Source organism: Dama dama, chromosome 10 (assembly GCF_033118175.1).
Source record: "Dama dama isolate Ldn47 chromosome 10, ASM3311817v1, whole genome shotgun sequence".
Taxonomy (NCBI): domain Eukaryota; kingdom Metazoa; phylum Chordata; class Mammalia; order Artiodactyla; family Cervidae; genus Dama; species Dama dama.
Window position 1 is genome coordinate 38,454,190 of NC_083690.1, and position 16,091 is coordinate 38,470,280.

Here is a 16,091-nt window from a genome sequence, read left to right on the forward strand (position 1 = left end):
CTAAGTGATAAGAGCACTGGGAGCATCCTTTGTTGCTAATGTTTGGTCTTTAACACCAGCTCATCAGTGCCTTAGAATTTTCCGGGTTAAAAAAAAAAAAAGAATTTTCCAGGTGACAGGAATCTCTTTTGTAATAACAAGGTGGGCTCCTGGACAAGGGCTGGTCAACAGAAAGACCAAGCCAGGATTAGAAACTTGGAGCTTCACCCCCACCCCACATCCTCCAGAGAGGGGAGAAGAGCTGGAAATCGAGTTAATGATTGACCCTGCCTACATGAGGAAGCCTCCATAAAGTCCCCAAAGTGTGGAGCTGGGGGAGCCTCAGCTGGTGAACATGCAAAGATGCCGGGGGAGCGGCTTGCCTGCAGGGGGCACGAAGCTCTGGGCAACTTCCCATCTACCTTGTCCTACGCATCTCTCCCCTCGGGATGTTCATCTGTGCCCTTGATCATATCCGTTTATAATAAACCGGCAGATAGTAAGAAAACTCTTTTCCCGAGCCTTCTGAGCTGCTCTAGCAAATCAATCCAACCCAAGAGGGGGTCATGGGAACCTCTGACTTACCGCTGGTCAGTCAGAAGCACAGGTGACAGCCTAGACTCCAGGCGGACAGTGTCAGAATTGAGTTAAATTGCAGCCCACCCAGCTGGTGGCGCAGAGAACTGCTCACGGTGGAGAAAACCCAGCACACACGTCTGCGGTCAGAAGTGATACGAGCGGGGTCGGAAGGCGAGCGTTAAGGAGACGCACAGGGGAGGATGCCATGGCGGTCATCGCAGGCTGTTCAAGATGGGGGTGCAGTCCACGGACTCCGAAGCTACAGGTGGACCGGCAAGATGGGAGCACACCTCAACGGCAGCATTTTCTTCCTGCAATGGTCCTCAAAGCCCGAGGAAACCAGGCAAAGGTTAATGTGCAAATAAACTATAATTGATGTTTGCCATCCATTCCACTGAGTCATTAAAGCAACTCTCAAAGAAGAAGAAGAAAGACATAAGAAGTGCTGTCATCTTCGGGACTATTTAAGGCATGAGACGGGCAGGCAGAGAGGAGGAATTGTTCTCTCCTGCAATATTTGGGTGAAAAATGCTGTGGCCTATACTGTCCTCTGAGAGCCAGTGAGAAGGCTGGGGGGAGCGGTACAGGGGGCCCTGAAGGCAACAAGGGGTCTAAGGGCACCCAGAATGCCAGTTGGATCATTACTGAAGCCTGGAGCGGTGGATCCAATGTTCCAAACACGGGATACAGTCCTAACAGAAAGCTGGAGGAAGAACCCAGAGGTAAGAGGAACTAAAACCCAGGAAACATCAATGTTCTCACAAGTGGGAACCCTCTCCCAAACCTGCACTTTCTGCAAGGCCACTGGCATCTGGCATCTTAAAAAAAATTCCTGGGACTTCCCTGGCAGTCCAGTGGTGAAGACAAATGCCTTTTCATAGCAACTGAACCATAGCTGTGGCTTCTTGTTTGTTCTTAACATTTTTGGCAGAGGAGACTGACATTTGCAGAGTTCTCTTTTTGAAAAAAAAACTTTTTCATTTACTCGTTTACCCGGCTATGCCGGGCCTTCGCTGTGACATGCGGGCTTGTCTTGCTGCCCCTGGGCTCTCAAGCTCAGCATCGCACGTGAACTCTCTAACTGGGGCACGCGGGCTTTGTTGTTTCATGGCAAGTGAGATCTTGGTCTTTGACCAGGGATCAAACCTGCATCCCCTTCATTGGAAGGCAGCTTCTCAACCCCTGGACCACGAGGGAAGTACCTGCAGAGATCTCTACACATCCTCACAGCAGCCTCTCCATTGACTGCAGCCAGGACAGACCCTTCTGAACGATGATCATCTCACTGCGACTCTGCTCTCAGTGTCTTACAAAAGCAGCAGGTAGTCCAGTCAGTTTGGAAAGAGCAGGGAGCCAGGGAGATTTCAGTAGGAAGATAAGGGCTGGCACATTCTCTGAAATTCAGCTCAGTTTCCTCATCTGTGAGGAAACATGAATACCTGACCTTTGGGAACATTCTCAGCTGTGAGATACACAAGGGTTTAGCACACATTTTAAGTGGATAGGCTGTGTATGGCTTTTTGCAAGAGCAAAATAGGCAAAGTATGAAAAATGACTAGCTTATATTATTTTACTCGTCAGTATTGCTGGGTCAACAATGTTGCGGTTTAGTTGCTCAGTCGTGTCCGACGCTTTGTGACCCCATGGACTGTAGCCCACCAGGCTCCTCTGTCCATGAGATTTCCCAGGCAAGAATACTGGAGTGGGTTCATATTTCCTTCTCCACGGGACGTTCCCGACCCAGGAGTCAAGCCCGCATCTCCTGCACTGGCAAGTAGATTCTTTATCACTGAGCCACTTGGGAAGCCCCAATAGTGTTTGGATAAATAACAAAACAATGACATACGCAATTCATAAGTTGTTATATTTTAAACCCACAAAGTTTGTTTTTCTTCCTTTCTTTTTAGCAAACACTTTGTAATTTTATAATAATATTTTCACACAATATTCTACTGTCAATAATAAGCTCAGGGACTAAAAATTTAAATGCAATTGACTATGCCAAAGCCTTTGACTGTGTGGATCACAATAAACTGTGGAAAATTCTGAAAGAGATGGGAATACCAGACCACCTGACCTGCCTCTTGAGAAACCTGTATGCAGGTCAGGAAGCAACAGTCAAAACTGGACATAGAACAACAGACTGGTTCCAATAGGAAAGGAAGTATGTCACCCTGCTTATTTAACTTATATGCAGAGTACATCATGAGTAATGCTGGGCTGGAAGAAGCACAAGCTGGAATCAGGATTGCCAGGAGAAATATCAATAACCTCAGATATGCAGATGACACCACCCTTATGGCAGAAAGTGAAGAGGAACTAAAGAACCCCTTGATGAAAGTGAAAGAGGAGAGTGAAAAAGTTGGCTTAAAGCTTAACATCCAGAAAACTAAGATCATGGCATCTGGTCCCATCACTTCATGGCAAATAGATGGGGAAACAGTGGAAACAGTGTCAGACTTTATTTTTTTGGGCTCCAAAATCACTGCAGATGGTGATTCCAGCCATGAAATTAAAAGACGCTTACTCCTTGGAAAGTTATGATCAACCTAGATAGCGTATTAAAAAGCAGAGACATTACTTTGCCAACAAAGGTCCGTCTCGTCAAGGCTATGGTTTTTCCAATGGTCATGTATGGACATGAGAGTTGGACTGTGATGAAAGCTGAGCGCCGAAGAATTGATGCTTTTGAACTGTGGTGTTGGAGAAGACTCTTGAGAGTCACTTGGACTGCAAGGAGGTCCAACCAGTCCATCCTAAAGGAGATCATTGGAAGGACTGATGCTGAAGCTGAAACTCCAATACTTTGGCCACCTCATGCGAAGAGTTGGCTCACTGGAAAAGACCCTGATGCTGGGAGGGATTGAGGGCAGGAGGAGAAGGGGACGACAGAGGATGAGATCATCACCGACTCGTTGGACATGAGTTTGGGTAAACTCCAGGAGTTGGTGATGGACAGGCAGGCCTGGCGTGCTGCGATTCATGGGGTCGCAAAGAGTCGGACACGACTGAGAGACTGAACTGAACTGATATTCAAAGTATGATGTTTGAATATATTTTCATAAGAAACACATAATAAAGGTAAAACATTTGAAAATCAAAATTATTTGTGTATGTTTTCACAAAATTGTTTTCTTCTGAAGCATTCAAAGTCAGCTACAAATAAATGGTAAAATACACACTATCGTTAACAAAAACCAAAATTTTAATCAAAATGATTTAAATAAAATCAAAGTGTTTAATGTTTTAAAATAGTCACAGAATTTCATTAAACCTTACTAAATTCTTCTAAACAGGAAATAGTTCACAATTCTAGTATCCAATGTCTAACTAGCTGTCAATGTAAAAAATTGGTATCACACTTCTCTCATGTTACATCTAGACCTATACGGACACAAATCAAAAATAGTATGAGTTGTTTAATACTGCAAATTTTCCTTAGTCATCATGTGGAATTGTTTTAAATGGCAAGCTCCTTTGTAAACACCTCTGGAACTACAGATTAAAACCCCAAGAGAAGGAAAAAAACAAGACATTCAGCACTACCAGGAAACAATACTTTGTTATATGAGAACCCATCATAGTCAATGTACCTGAAAGACGACTTGACAACTTTATTAATTTTGTCTTTTGTTTCTTTCCTAAGATTCCTGCCTCTCAAAGCCTCCCTCTCCCCCAGTTTCTGGGATCAGGAGTGACACAGACTCCGTATCTGCGGGCACAGCTGTCTTGTTCTGAGGACACAGAGCAAGAGACGTGAAGAAGCTTTTCCCTGGGGCCTGAGCTGTTAGCTAGGCAACCGGATGCTCAGTTACACGTCACCCGGGCTCAAATGACAGGAGGGCCTGGGTGACCCTCTCTTCTCCTCTCCTTTCTCCTCTTCTTCTTTATCTGTATTTAACCTTCACACACACACACGCACGCGCACACACACACACAAGCCAGGCTAGTGACTTGTTCATTCATTTACTCAAAGTGCCACAGTCTTGCCAGGTATCACTTAAGGGCTAACAATCCTAACAGTAGTGCAGATACTTGTTATGCTAAGTCAAGCTATCCTAATGTGATCATGTCTCAAAGTACTATATCCTGTCTTGCCCTTAGAAATCCCCCAAGTACACATATACAGTGGAACAATTGTTGTTGTTTAGTTGCTCACTCATATCTGACTCTTTTGTGACCCCATGAACAGTAGCCCTTCAGGCTCCTCTGTCCATGGGATTTCCCAGGCAGGAATATTGGAGCAGATTGCCATTTTCTTCTCCAGGGATCTTCCCAATCCAGGGATCGAACCTGCATCTCCTGCACTGACAGGTGGTTTTTTTTTTTACCACTGAGCCACCTGGAAAGCCACAATGGAATACTACTCAGTCATGAAAAAGAACAAGCCATGCCATTGGAAACAACATGGATACCACTAGAGATTATCATACTAAGGGAAGTAAGTCAGAGAGAGAAAGACAAATACCATATGATATCACTTATATGTGAAACCTCAAATATGACACAGATTAACTTATCTATGAAACAGAAGCAGAACCCTGAACCTAGAGAACAGATTTGTGGTTGCCAAGGGGGAAGGGGTGGGGGAAGGACGGACTGTGAGTTTGGGGGTAGCAGATGTAAGCTATTATATATAGAGTGGATAAACAAAAAGGTCTTACTGTATATAGCACAGGGAATTATATTCTATATCCTATGATAAACCATAAAGGAAAAAACATTTTTTAAAAAGAATCCATATATGTATAACTGAATCACTTTGCTATATAGCAGAAATTAACACAACACTGTAAATCAACTATACTTCAATTTAAAAAAGAAAGAAAGAAATTCTCCCTACGGAAACAGGTCCAGACCATACTAACCCTGGATCTTAAGTGAATTATCAAGGGGAACAGGTGGGTGGGCTTCCCTGGTGACCCAGAGGTATTTGCATCATGTGGGATCTAGTTCTCTGACCAGGGATTGAACCCAGGACCTCTGCACTGGGAGCACAGAGTCTTAGCCACTGGACCACCAGGGAAGTCTCTGGATTTTGTTTAACTTAAGACTTCAGATTCCCAGCTGGCCCACCTTACAGCTAGTCAGGTACCCAGATGAGGCCAGGTCCTCTGTTCTCCACTTAGAGCCCCTGGTGCTAGTAAGTGCCAGGCCCTGAGGGCTGAAGATGAACCAGACACACACACAGCCCCTACTTCTCAGGAGATTCCAAGAAAACAAAGAAATACACCAAAGAAATTCAGACCATGGTAAGCATTCTCAAGAAACAATACACAAAGTGATGCGATTAATGGGGCTGTCATGGAGGGGAAAAATGTTTTCCTCCAGTTTCTTAGGTTCAGTTCATGGGACCTGTGAATTAAACTGACGAAAGACAGGTTAACAGGAGAAAAGGTAAAACTTTATTTTACCTGCATGGGAGTTCACAGGAAAGAAGTGATACTCAAAGAAGCAATTAAGCTTGGGGGATTACATACCATTTTAACAAAGAATGTTGAATTCTGGAGAAGTGATTAGACAAAGGAAAGGGGGTTTAGGCTTCTTGGGGTAATAGATCATGGGGAAGTGACTGGGAAATGTATGGAGAACTAATGGACGATAAGGGTTCTTTTAGAAAGGTCTGTTTATGCAGACTCCTCTTTGCATCAGCACGCTACTTTTAAAAAAAATTATTTATGTATTTGGCCTTGCTCAGTCTTAGATTCACAGTTTAATGGGCAGAGCACATATGAGAAAAGCACTCAGAACTCTGACCCACCATCTGCAGTAACCATCCAGTGGAAGTCAGCCTGTAAGTGAGACTTGTGGCAAATCAGACCACTATCACCAGCAAGTAACCCAGGAAGCCAAACAAAAGCCTGTAACAACTGGCCCAAAACAGTGGAGACTGGATTAATAACTGACAGCTTACTTCACTCTGGCCCTTGCTTCCAACTTAGGACCAAGCAGAGAAAGCCAAATAAGCTCCCGACAGGCTCACGTAAGATGTCCAGTTTCTATCAGCCAGGCTCCGGCTGCTCCTGGCTGCCAGCCTCCTATCAGAGCATACCTGAGTCTTCCTCTTTTTCCACTATCAAACCTTCCTGCTCCTCTGCCTGCCTTTGGGGCTATGCCAAACACAAGAGATGGTGCCTCCCTTGCTGCAGGATGCTCTGAACATCCTGTGCTCATTTTGTTTATATCCACATGGGGAAACAGACTTGAGCAAACATAGACTCTGACCCTCCTCGAGTGCATCTTACTTCCCAGAGGGCAAGAGACAAGACTCAAGCAACCACAGCAAGTAGGACCAGCAGCTGTGATTTTGCTGCTGAGAGAAGGACAGTGAGAAAGAAGCACGGTTGTTCAACGGCCTGTGAAGTCGGGTCTGACCTACTCTGCGAGTCTGGGATGGCTTCCTGGAAGAAGTGAGGCTCGAGCAGGGCCGTAAAGGCTGTGTGTATGAGACACCTAAAGGCAAGAGGAAAGAGAAGAGTGTTTCAGGCAAAGAAAAGAGTAAAACAAGGCCATGGCTGGTGGAAGGGTGGGTAACTTGAGGGTCTGATGTGGGAGATAGTGTGAGATGAGGCTGGAGAAGTCTGCAGGGAACGGATCTGGAAGGGTCTTCAAGGCGGTGGGAGGACTTTTGTCTTTATTCCAAGAGCAAGTGGAATCCAGAGAAGGGCCTGTAGTTTGGTGAAAGAGGCCAGGGGGAAGGGGCAGAGGGGAGCCATATGCTTTTTTTACGTTGAATCGTGTCCCCCTAAAAAATATGCAGAAGTCCTAACCTGCATACCTCATACAGTGACTTATTTAGAAAAAAAGGTCACTGCAGGTGTGTAATTAGCTAAGATGCGGTCATACTACAGTCAGGCGGGCATTTGATCTATGACAACTGGTGTCCCTGTAAGAAGAGGACACAAGGGGGAAGACAGCCAGGGGATGACGGAGGCCGAGACCCGAGTGGTGCAGCTGCGAGCCAAGGAGTGCGGAGGACTGTCTGCAAACACCAGAGGCTGGAAGAGGCAGGCAGGGATCCTCCGTCAGAGCCTTCAAGGGAAGCAGGGCTCTGCTGCCACGGTGGTTTGGGCTTCTGGACTCCAGAACTTGAGACAACAGATTTTAAAGCCACACGGTCTGTTAGGGCAGCCCTAGGGAACTAACACTGCTGGGTTTTTGGAAAGATCCATTGAGCGAGGCTGGGAGGGAAGCCCAAGCGGACGAGGGCTGGCCTGTGAGGAGTCCTCTGCAGCCGTTCCCCAAGGAAATGATGGAGGCTAGGATGAGGGTGGTGACAGTGGGGCGTGGAGAGAAGATGAAGCTGAGAAATGTTAGGAGGTGACATCCAGTGAGAGAGGATGGAAGTAGGTCAATTGTGCTTCTATCTACAGCGACACAGACACTGGACAGAAGGCCTCAGACACTTCCGAGAAGTTAGTCACCAGCGAGACAGCTGGGGTTGGGCATAGGCGGTGATGACACCTGGGTCAGGCCGGTGTGGCTGGAAAGACAACGTTACAGAGCTGCAAAATCAGCAGGTGTGTGGGCTCAGAGCAGGGGAAGTCTGTGGGATTAAGAGCCCCACCAGGGATTTGGATTGAAATCGGGGGCTGGGGACGGCATCACATATCTGAGAGAGAGGTGTGATCTGACAGTCCGGGGCCTGTGGCAGAAGCAAAGCCCAAACACACAGCCTGGACGGAGTCATCGAGTACTCTGCTCCCTGCTGCCGGTCCTACCACTGCAGACAGGGCTAGTCGATCCCAGCATCCATTCCCTCCATTCTGGGAAGTCCCTACCAATCGAGTGGAACGGATACACAAATGAAATACTCTTGCAGCTGCAGGACGGGGTGGGATTCACCAGGGGACACTGAGACTCCTCTGGACACTTGCAGACCTGCGCTTGGCCCCGCAATCCTTGGAAGAACTCTGAGAAGTTGATGGAGCAGGTATATGCATTACTCCTACTTCCCAAAAGGGTAAACTGGGGTCCAGAGTCACATGGCTAATAAAGGACAGATCTGGGCTCAAATTAAGGTCTGTTTCCAATGCTTCTTTCTTCTCTTTCATGGGAATTGGTGACCAAAATAAGGAAGACTACTGAATCAACTATTTTTATTGTGGCAAAATATACATAACATAAACTTTACCATTTTAACTATTTTAAGTGTACAGTTCTGTGGTTTTAAGTACATCCACGCTGTTTTACAACCACCAACCACCATCCATCTCCAGAATGTTTTCAGCTTCCCAAACTGAATCTCTGTCCCCATTAAACACTACTTCCCCTTTCCCCTCTCCTGGTGGTTTCCCTTCTATTTTCTGTCTCCAGGATTCTGACTACTCCCAAGTGGCACTAGTGGTAAAGAATCTACCTGCCAATGCAGGAGATGCAAGAGATGCATATTCAATTGCTGGGTAAGGAAGATTCCCTGTAGAAGGGAATGGTAAACCACTCCAGTACTCTTGCCTGTAGAATCCCATGGACAGAGGAGCCTGGCAGGTTACAGTCCACATGGTCGCAGAGTCGGACACAGCTGAGCACCAACTGAGGCACCGCAGAGTAGTGAAATCATACAGTCTTTGTCCTTCTGTGTGAATCAACATTTGATCCCCAGATTGCACGTAGTGGAATTCACGTCAGAGTCCTGGTTACATTCTTGATTCAGACATCATTTACTGGGTATCTGTTTATCTTTAGGTTCTATCAGAAAAACAGCATGAATATCTAAAGTGTCTTGGTTTAACCTATATGCTGTTTTTATTTAAATGAGCAGATTTTTTAAAATGTCTTTCTCTCTATGGACAGTTGTAAACCCTTCCACAGGAAGAAAGAACTCAGCCAGTTTCTATGGCAACTTAATGTCAGCAACCTAATTTCTTAAGACTTATTTTCAGAAACTGTGTGTGGTTTGTGTTTTTTTTTTTTAGACTGGGGCAAGTGGATGCTGTCTGGTAATCTTGTTTTTAGGTTCTTTTTGCTGTTTTTATATATCTATTCATCATACAATTTCCAAGCACCTAACTAGATCAGGCACTGTGCTAGGCATTTGGGGCAACATCATATGGGCAAGTCAGAAATGGCGCTGCCTCAGGTTTGGTAATTTAAGAGATGCTATAGGGACATAAAAAAATACAGTTGTGGTTACCAGAGGAGAAAAGCGGGGAGGGGTGAATTAGGAGTTTGGGATTACTATATATAAAACAGGTAAACAACAAGCACCTGTTGCAGCACAGGGAACCCTACTCAATATTTTGTAATAATCTGTAAGGGAAAAGAACATGAGAAACAATATATGCATGCGCATATAAATATGAATCACTTTGCGGTACACCTGAAACTAATGCAACATTGTCAATCAACTATCTTTCAATAAAAAACAAAAATCTTATACAATGCAAAAAAAAAAAATGCTGTAAGTGTTCCTGAGAGAAACTTTTCATTGATAACACTAGCAAAAGTAGAGGCATAGAATCAGGGGAATATATCTGGGAGGAAACTGGAGATGATTGTCCAGCTTGCACACCCAGGTAAGAGTCCTGATATCCTTCTCTAAAAAAACACTGAATAATTATGATTGCAACATAGGATCGGTTTTGACTTTTAAAACACTTGAATTCAGCCTTCAAAAAAGAAGGAAATGTCATATGCTACCACATGGATGAAACTTGAAGGCATTTTGCTAAGTGAAAGAGCCTAGTCACAGAAAGACAAATACTGCACGATTCCAGTTATAAGGAGCATCTAACGTGGTCTAACTCTTAGAGACAGAAAGCAGTATAGCGGTCGCCAGGGGCTGAGGGAAGGAGCATAGGGAGTTCTTAATCAGTGGGTATAGTTCAGTTTTGTAGGATGAAAAAGTTCTAGAGAGATGTCCCTGGCAGTCCAGTGGCTAAGACTCCTCGCTTCCACTTCAGGGGGCTCGGTTTGATCCCTGGTCTGGGAAGTAAGATCCCAAGTGCTGCAGAACAGCAAAAAAGAAAAAGAAAAAGAAAAAAAGGTCTAGAGATCTGTTGTCCAACCATGTGCACATAGTTAACGCTACTATGTGTACACTTAAAAATGGTTAAGATGGTAAATTTTATGTTCTATGTTTTCTACCATAATTTTTTTTTTTTAGAAAATAGCACAGTGATGGCCATATACAGACTCAATAAAAGGTTTGCAGAAAACCAAAAACCCCCCAAAAACAAAACAAAAACAAGTTATGAGGTCCCAAGTCCTGGCCTCATATATTTTCTGCAAATTTTAGCTATGGGGTTGGAAATGGGTAGTTATTTTCCTCTTTTTTTTTGCCTTTTTAGTATGTGCAATTTAAAATACAGCTGAGAGCAACACGGATGCACCTAGACATTGTCATACTAAGTGGAGTCAGAAAGAGAAAGACAAATGCCATATGATCTTGCTTATACCTGGACTCTAAAACATGAGACAACTGAGGACTTCCTGGGTGTCCCAGTGGTTACGAGTCCACCTGCCAGAGCAGGGGACACGGGTTCAATCCCTGGCCGAGGAAGATCCCACAGGCTGTGGGGCTGCTAAGCCTGTGTGCCGCGACTGCTGAAGCCCGCGCGCTAGACCTGCGCCCTGCAGCGAGAGAAGCCGCCGGGATGAGAAGCCCGTGTACCGCCACCCAGAGCAGACCCTGCTCATCACTGCGACCAGAGAAAAACCGCTCCCAGCAAGGAAGACACGGCACAGCCTAAAAGATGAATTAATATCTTTAACAAAATGTGACACAAACGAGCCTATCTGTGAAACGGAAACAGAATCACGCTCATAGAGAACACACTGGTAGTTGCCAAGGATGAAGGAGCTGGAGGAAGGATGCAGCGGGAGGTTGGGGTTAGGAGATGTAAGCTTTTATATACAGAATAGATAAAAACAAGGTCTTACTGTATAGCACATATTTAATATCCATAATGGAAAAGGATATCAGAAAAGAATGTATTATACAGGTATAACTGAATCACTTTGCTGCACAGCAGAAATTAACATTATAAATCAACTATACGTCAATCCAAAAAAAGTACAGCTGAGAAATACCAAAGTCAAGACTTTTTTTATAAAGTCATCTAACCAGTGCTATCCCCTTGGCGGGACAAGTCTTTGTACCCATCTGACACTGACCCTGAGTCTGTCAGCCCTGGACTGAGGTCGGCCTCACACATCTAAAGTTTCAAAGGCTGACAACAGACCTGCCTCCAATGGCAGCCACTAACATCTGTGGGGGGAGCCCTTTTCAATTGACAGAGCCCCCTCAGATGTGTTTGCCTCGCTTCAACCACTGTCTCCCCTTTACCAGGCCTCCGGTGTCTTGACGCTTGGCCAGCAGGGTTGGTTTGCAAAATTGAAACCTTAGTTAAGGCTCGTTGAGGTTTGGTTTTGAAAACTGGCTGTTCCTACCCACATTCCTTCGAGATATAAATAGAAAAAAAAAAGGTTTAATTAGTAAAGCAAGACATCTGAGCTATGTCCACCTGATCCTTGAAAAGGAAATCTAAGAGGTTCTTCCTATCGCTTTTTCAATCCTATATAAAGTACGTCAGTGAGGTAGCAAAAGTGTGTCTGTTTTTTGGCTCCTTCAGTTCTTTTCCCTGATTCTTCTTGGAGGAAAATCTAAAACGGTGAGTAGCTGGTGGACCACCCAGATCCCAGACTCTTCTTTCCCACTGTGCATTCATTTTAGGCTGGTGCATGCAGTGCTCAGATTCTTTTCCCGTGGAGTTGATACATGGGTGGATTCTGATCTCTGGTTAACGGCTTTTTGATGTCTCTGATTCCCATCCTTCGGGACATCCCTTCCATAGAGGGTCTGCAAGCAACCCAAGCTCTGTCCTTCTGTAAGTGAAACTTGTAACGCTGCATTTCTCTGGCTGGTGTATTAAAATGCCATTGCATTTGTAACATGGTCTACTTCTGAATGGCTTGTAGATGTCTGTGTAAGCGGTCAATGATATAAATAGAATTCTTTTTTTTTTACAAGAAAGCAGCATCAGATCTTTCTTCAGTTTGTATTTTTTAATTTCACCTTTGGTGTATTTTCAAGAGAGGACACTGAGACGAAGGGGGCTGGAATCTTTTCAGTATTTGGTTGTTATTTGGACATTATGTCTTAGCTGATCATACGCTTATTACATTTTAAAATTTCTCAACAAATGTGCAGTTTCTGTGGGCCTGAGGGGGTGCATGTTTCTGCTAGGCATTTACCACATCTCGATTATTCCGTGAGAACAGGTGGAAAATGAGCATCACAGATGTCCTCAGCGCTGACGACATTGCAGCAGCCCTGCAAGAGTGCCAAGGTAAAGGGGAAGCGAGGCAGCGGTGGGTTTCTTGCACACATTGATAGCTCCTGAAAAGCTACAAAAATTAAAGCGCAAATTGGCTGAAAGTGCATGGGAATCAAAGGAAGAACTTATTAACTAGATAACCTCATGATAGAAATAGGAGATCTGAGCGTAGAATCACTTTCTGTAAGGTGAAAGAATCTTATTAAACATGAAGAAAAAGAAAAAAAAGGAATCAGTGGATCCCCATAGCCTGTTTGAATCCTATGACTGTATTTATCTCACCAGTTAGACCAGTGGGGCTGCCATCTTGGATACACAGCCTGAATAAAGGGCACCGGGAGGCACAGAGGAGGGGAGGCCGGAGAAGGGGAGATGGACAAAGTCAAGTGGAGAGGGAGATCTGCGGGGGGGGGGGGGAAGGAGATGAGAGTGTGAAGGCGTATGGTCTTGGCTGCCTCAGAATCCAGACCCAGTAACAGCCCTACTTGGCCTTTAAAAAAAAAGTTTTTTTTTTTAAACAGAGCATCCCTGTAGCTCAATGATATCATGTAAAGTAGTTCTAACATCCTGGTCCAGAGACAGAATACAAACCACTGATCATCAGAATAACCTATTCTCTGTTTTTCAGATCCAGATACCTTTGAACCCCAAAAATTCTTCCAGACATCGGGCCTCGCTAAGATGTCGGCCAGTCAGGTGAAGGATGTTTTTCGTTTCATAGACAACGACCAGAGTGGGTACCTGGATGAAGAAGAGCTGAAGTGAGCTTTGTCCTAAGCCCAACCAGCACCCCAGCATTGTTAGGTGGGGCTGGGGTGCAGTGGAGGCCAGTGTCCCCAGTATCTTTCAATGACCAGCTCTGATGCTGGTCACTCAGTAGATTCTCATGAAAGAGCAGAACATGAGTCAGTCAGCCACGCTGACTCACAGAACACTAAATACGGGCACCAAAGACCTTGGGGACAAAAAGTCTTTAGTCTTAGGGGTATTCCTTGGCAAACCAACTTACAGCAAACTTCTGAAAAAAATTTTTTTAAACAAAAGGTCCACTAGTCTCAACAATGAAGGAAACTTTTGCTTGCTAAGATCTCGACTGATTATTGTGGTTGCTGGGAACAGATGTTTTGCTTCAAGAGAAAAAGAAAGAGGTGAACACAGAAATGTATGTGCGTTTTAAAAACACTACCCTCACTCTTTACTATCCTGTAGGTTTTTCCTCCAGAAGTTTGAGAGTGGTGCTAGAGAACTGACCGAGTCAGAAACCAAGTCCTTGATGGCAGCTGCAGACAATGACGGAGATGGGAAGATCGGGGCTGATGGTATGTTCACACCCGTACACGAGAGACTTGAGCTCAGGAGGCATCCAGGGCAGGGGGGTTAGGCCATGAGGTCAGACCGATATGGGTTAAACCCCCCCCTTTCTTCAGCTTGCTGAGCCTCAGTCTTTTCATCCATAAAAGTAAAGTGAGGATGCAAATGATCTATGTCAAGACTCTGGCATGGGGATATAACATAGAAGGTAGTCCCACTGATCACTGTCTATGAACCAGAAAATACCTTTCACCTGACCAGGGTACTAGCTACTAGCCTGGCCCATTATTTGCAAGACACCCTGATGCGCCTGGAAAATAATGTTAGGAATCTCCAGCAGTGGGATTTGAGTCTCTCTGAATAAGGGAAGAATTGACATTCTCAAGTACATCTCTTTTTTTTTTTTATTAGTTGGAGGCTAATTACTTCACAACATTTCAGTGGGTTTTGTCATACATTGATATGTATCAGCCATAGATTTACACGTATTCCCCATCCCGATCCCCCCTCCCACCTCCCTCTCCACCCAATTCCTCTGGGTCTTCCCAGTGCACCAGGCCCGAGCACTTGTCTCATGCGTCCCACCTGGGCTGGTGATCTGTTTCACCATAGTCAAGTACATCTCATACCAAAGTATCTATTTGATTCTTTTGAGTAGGAAAGGATCTTAGCTTGCAAGAGTTTAAAGAAATGTTTTCCTGGACATTAGCATACCAAGGAGGCAATACTAAGATAATATGTAAATCAACCACCATTTGTGCAGCCTTCTGGGTGCAGAACCCTGTATTCAAATTTTAGCATAACTGCATGTCTGTAGGATTATCTTCATCTGATTCTGTCATGTTACCACATGTTTTACCTACTTCGTGCATGTCAGCTCAGGAGTACTTACCTGTGTTCCTTATGGTGGTACTAATTAAAATGTAAAACTGCTACTTTAGATCCTTATCTTAAAAAAATCTACTCAAAATGATACCACTATCACTTACTACATGGGAGTTAATGCAGCCTGTATAGATAGCTCAGAAAAATATTTCAGGTAAGGGAAAATAGATTTATTTAAACTTACTCATTAAAGACTTCAAACAAGCAAAGCTTACCAATAAATATAAAGCAAATCCCAGTTTTCAACTTCACTCTGGAGCATCCACACCTTATTATCATCTTTTAGTAATATAAATTCGGGGGGCAAGGTTAGGGTCCAGTAGAGAAAAGTTAGCTCAAAGTCCCAAACCATTAAATGTTTCCTAAATATACAATAAGCAGCTACTGAACAGAAGGAGGAAACGTCCCATTTCTGTCCTGAATTGACCACACACCGTGATGGGCTGCTACAATGAATTCATTCCTCGTCAGAGAAATGACTGGATTGGCGAGTTATAACACAAGGCGCTCTGGTGCAAAATTAAAGATGTTTGTCACATGAGATTAGGCAGGAAGACAGAACACTGCAGACTGTCAGTGACACCTTTCCCTCTTTCTGCCCCCTTGGAGGGGGCCATTGCCGTCATCTGACAACGCGCTCGGTTCTCTTTTCTCTTCAGAACCCTCACTGGCAGTAGCCTGTCTGTACAGCGCCAAGCCTTCCCCGCTGACCCTGTTCTCACCTCTTCTCTTCTAGAATTCCAGGAAATGGTACATTCTTAAAGGGCCCAGACTGTGGAGCTAGAATCAGCTGGAAGGCCTCCAAAGCCCCAGGAATTGGGACACCCCACCTCCTCCCCCTAATTTATTAATTTCCCCCAAAATGCTTCTACAGTTTGCCTGTTGTGTTAGTGAGGTCGTCAGACAGTCATCCGTGACTTTTTGGCGGTGGGTATGCCCTAAGGACTCCTGTAAGGCCCTCAGCCCACAAAATTGCCTTTAAAAAAAAAAAATCACCCAATAAAGACACCTTTCTCATCATCTGCTGATGTGTGGGTGTGGTTTCTTCCTCCATGAGGG

The 16,091-nt window shown here is 44.7% G+C and overlaps 1 protein-coding gene across 1 annotated transcript; it reads left to right on the forward strand.

Annotated features, from left to right (window-relative positions):
* The first annotated feature begins 12,720 nt into the window (after positions 1–12,720).
* LOC133063866 (oncomodulin) lies at positions 12,721–15,794 on the forward strand. Its single transcript, XM_061153761.1, has 4 exons — positions 12,721–12,848; positions 13,465–13,597; positions 14,046–14,155; positions 15,769–15,794. Exons 1-4 carry the CDS (start codon positions 12,788–12,790, stop codon positions 15,792–15,794), a joined length of 330 nt encoding a protein of 109 aa, XP_061009744.1. The 5' UTR covers positions 12,721–12,787.
* The last annotated feature ends 297 nt before the right edge of the window (positions 15,795–16,091 follow it).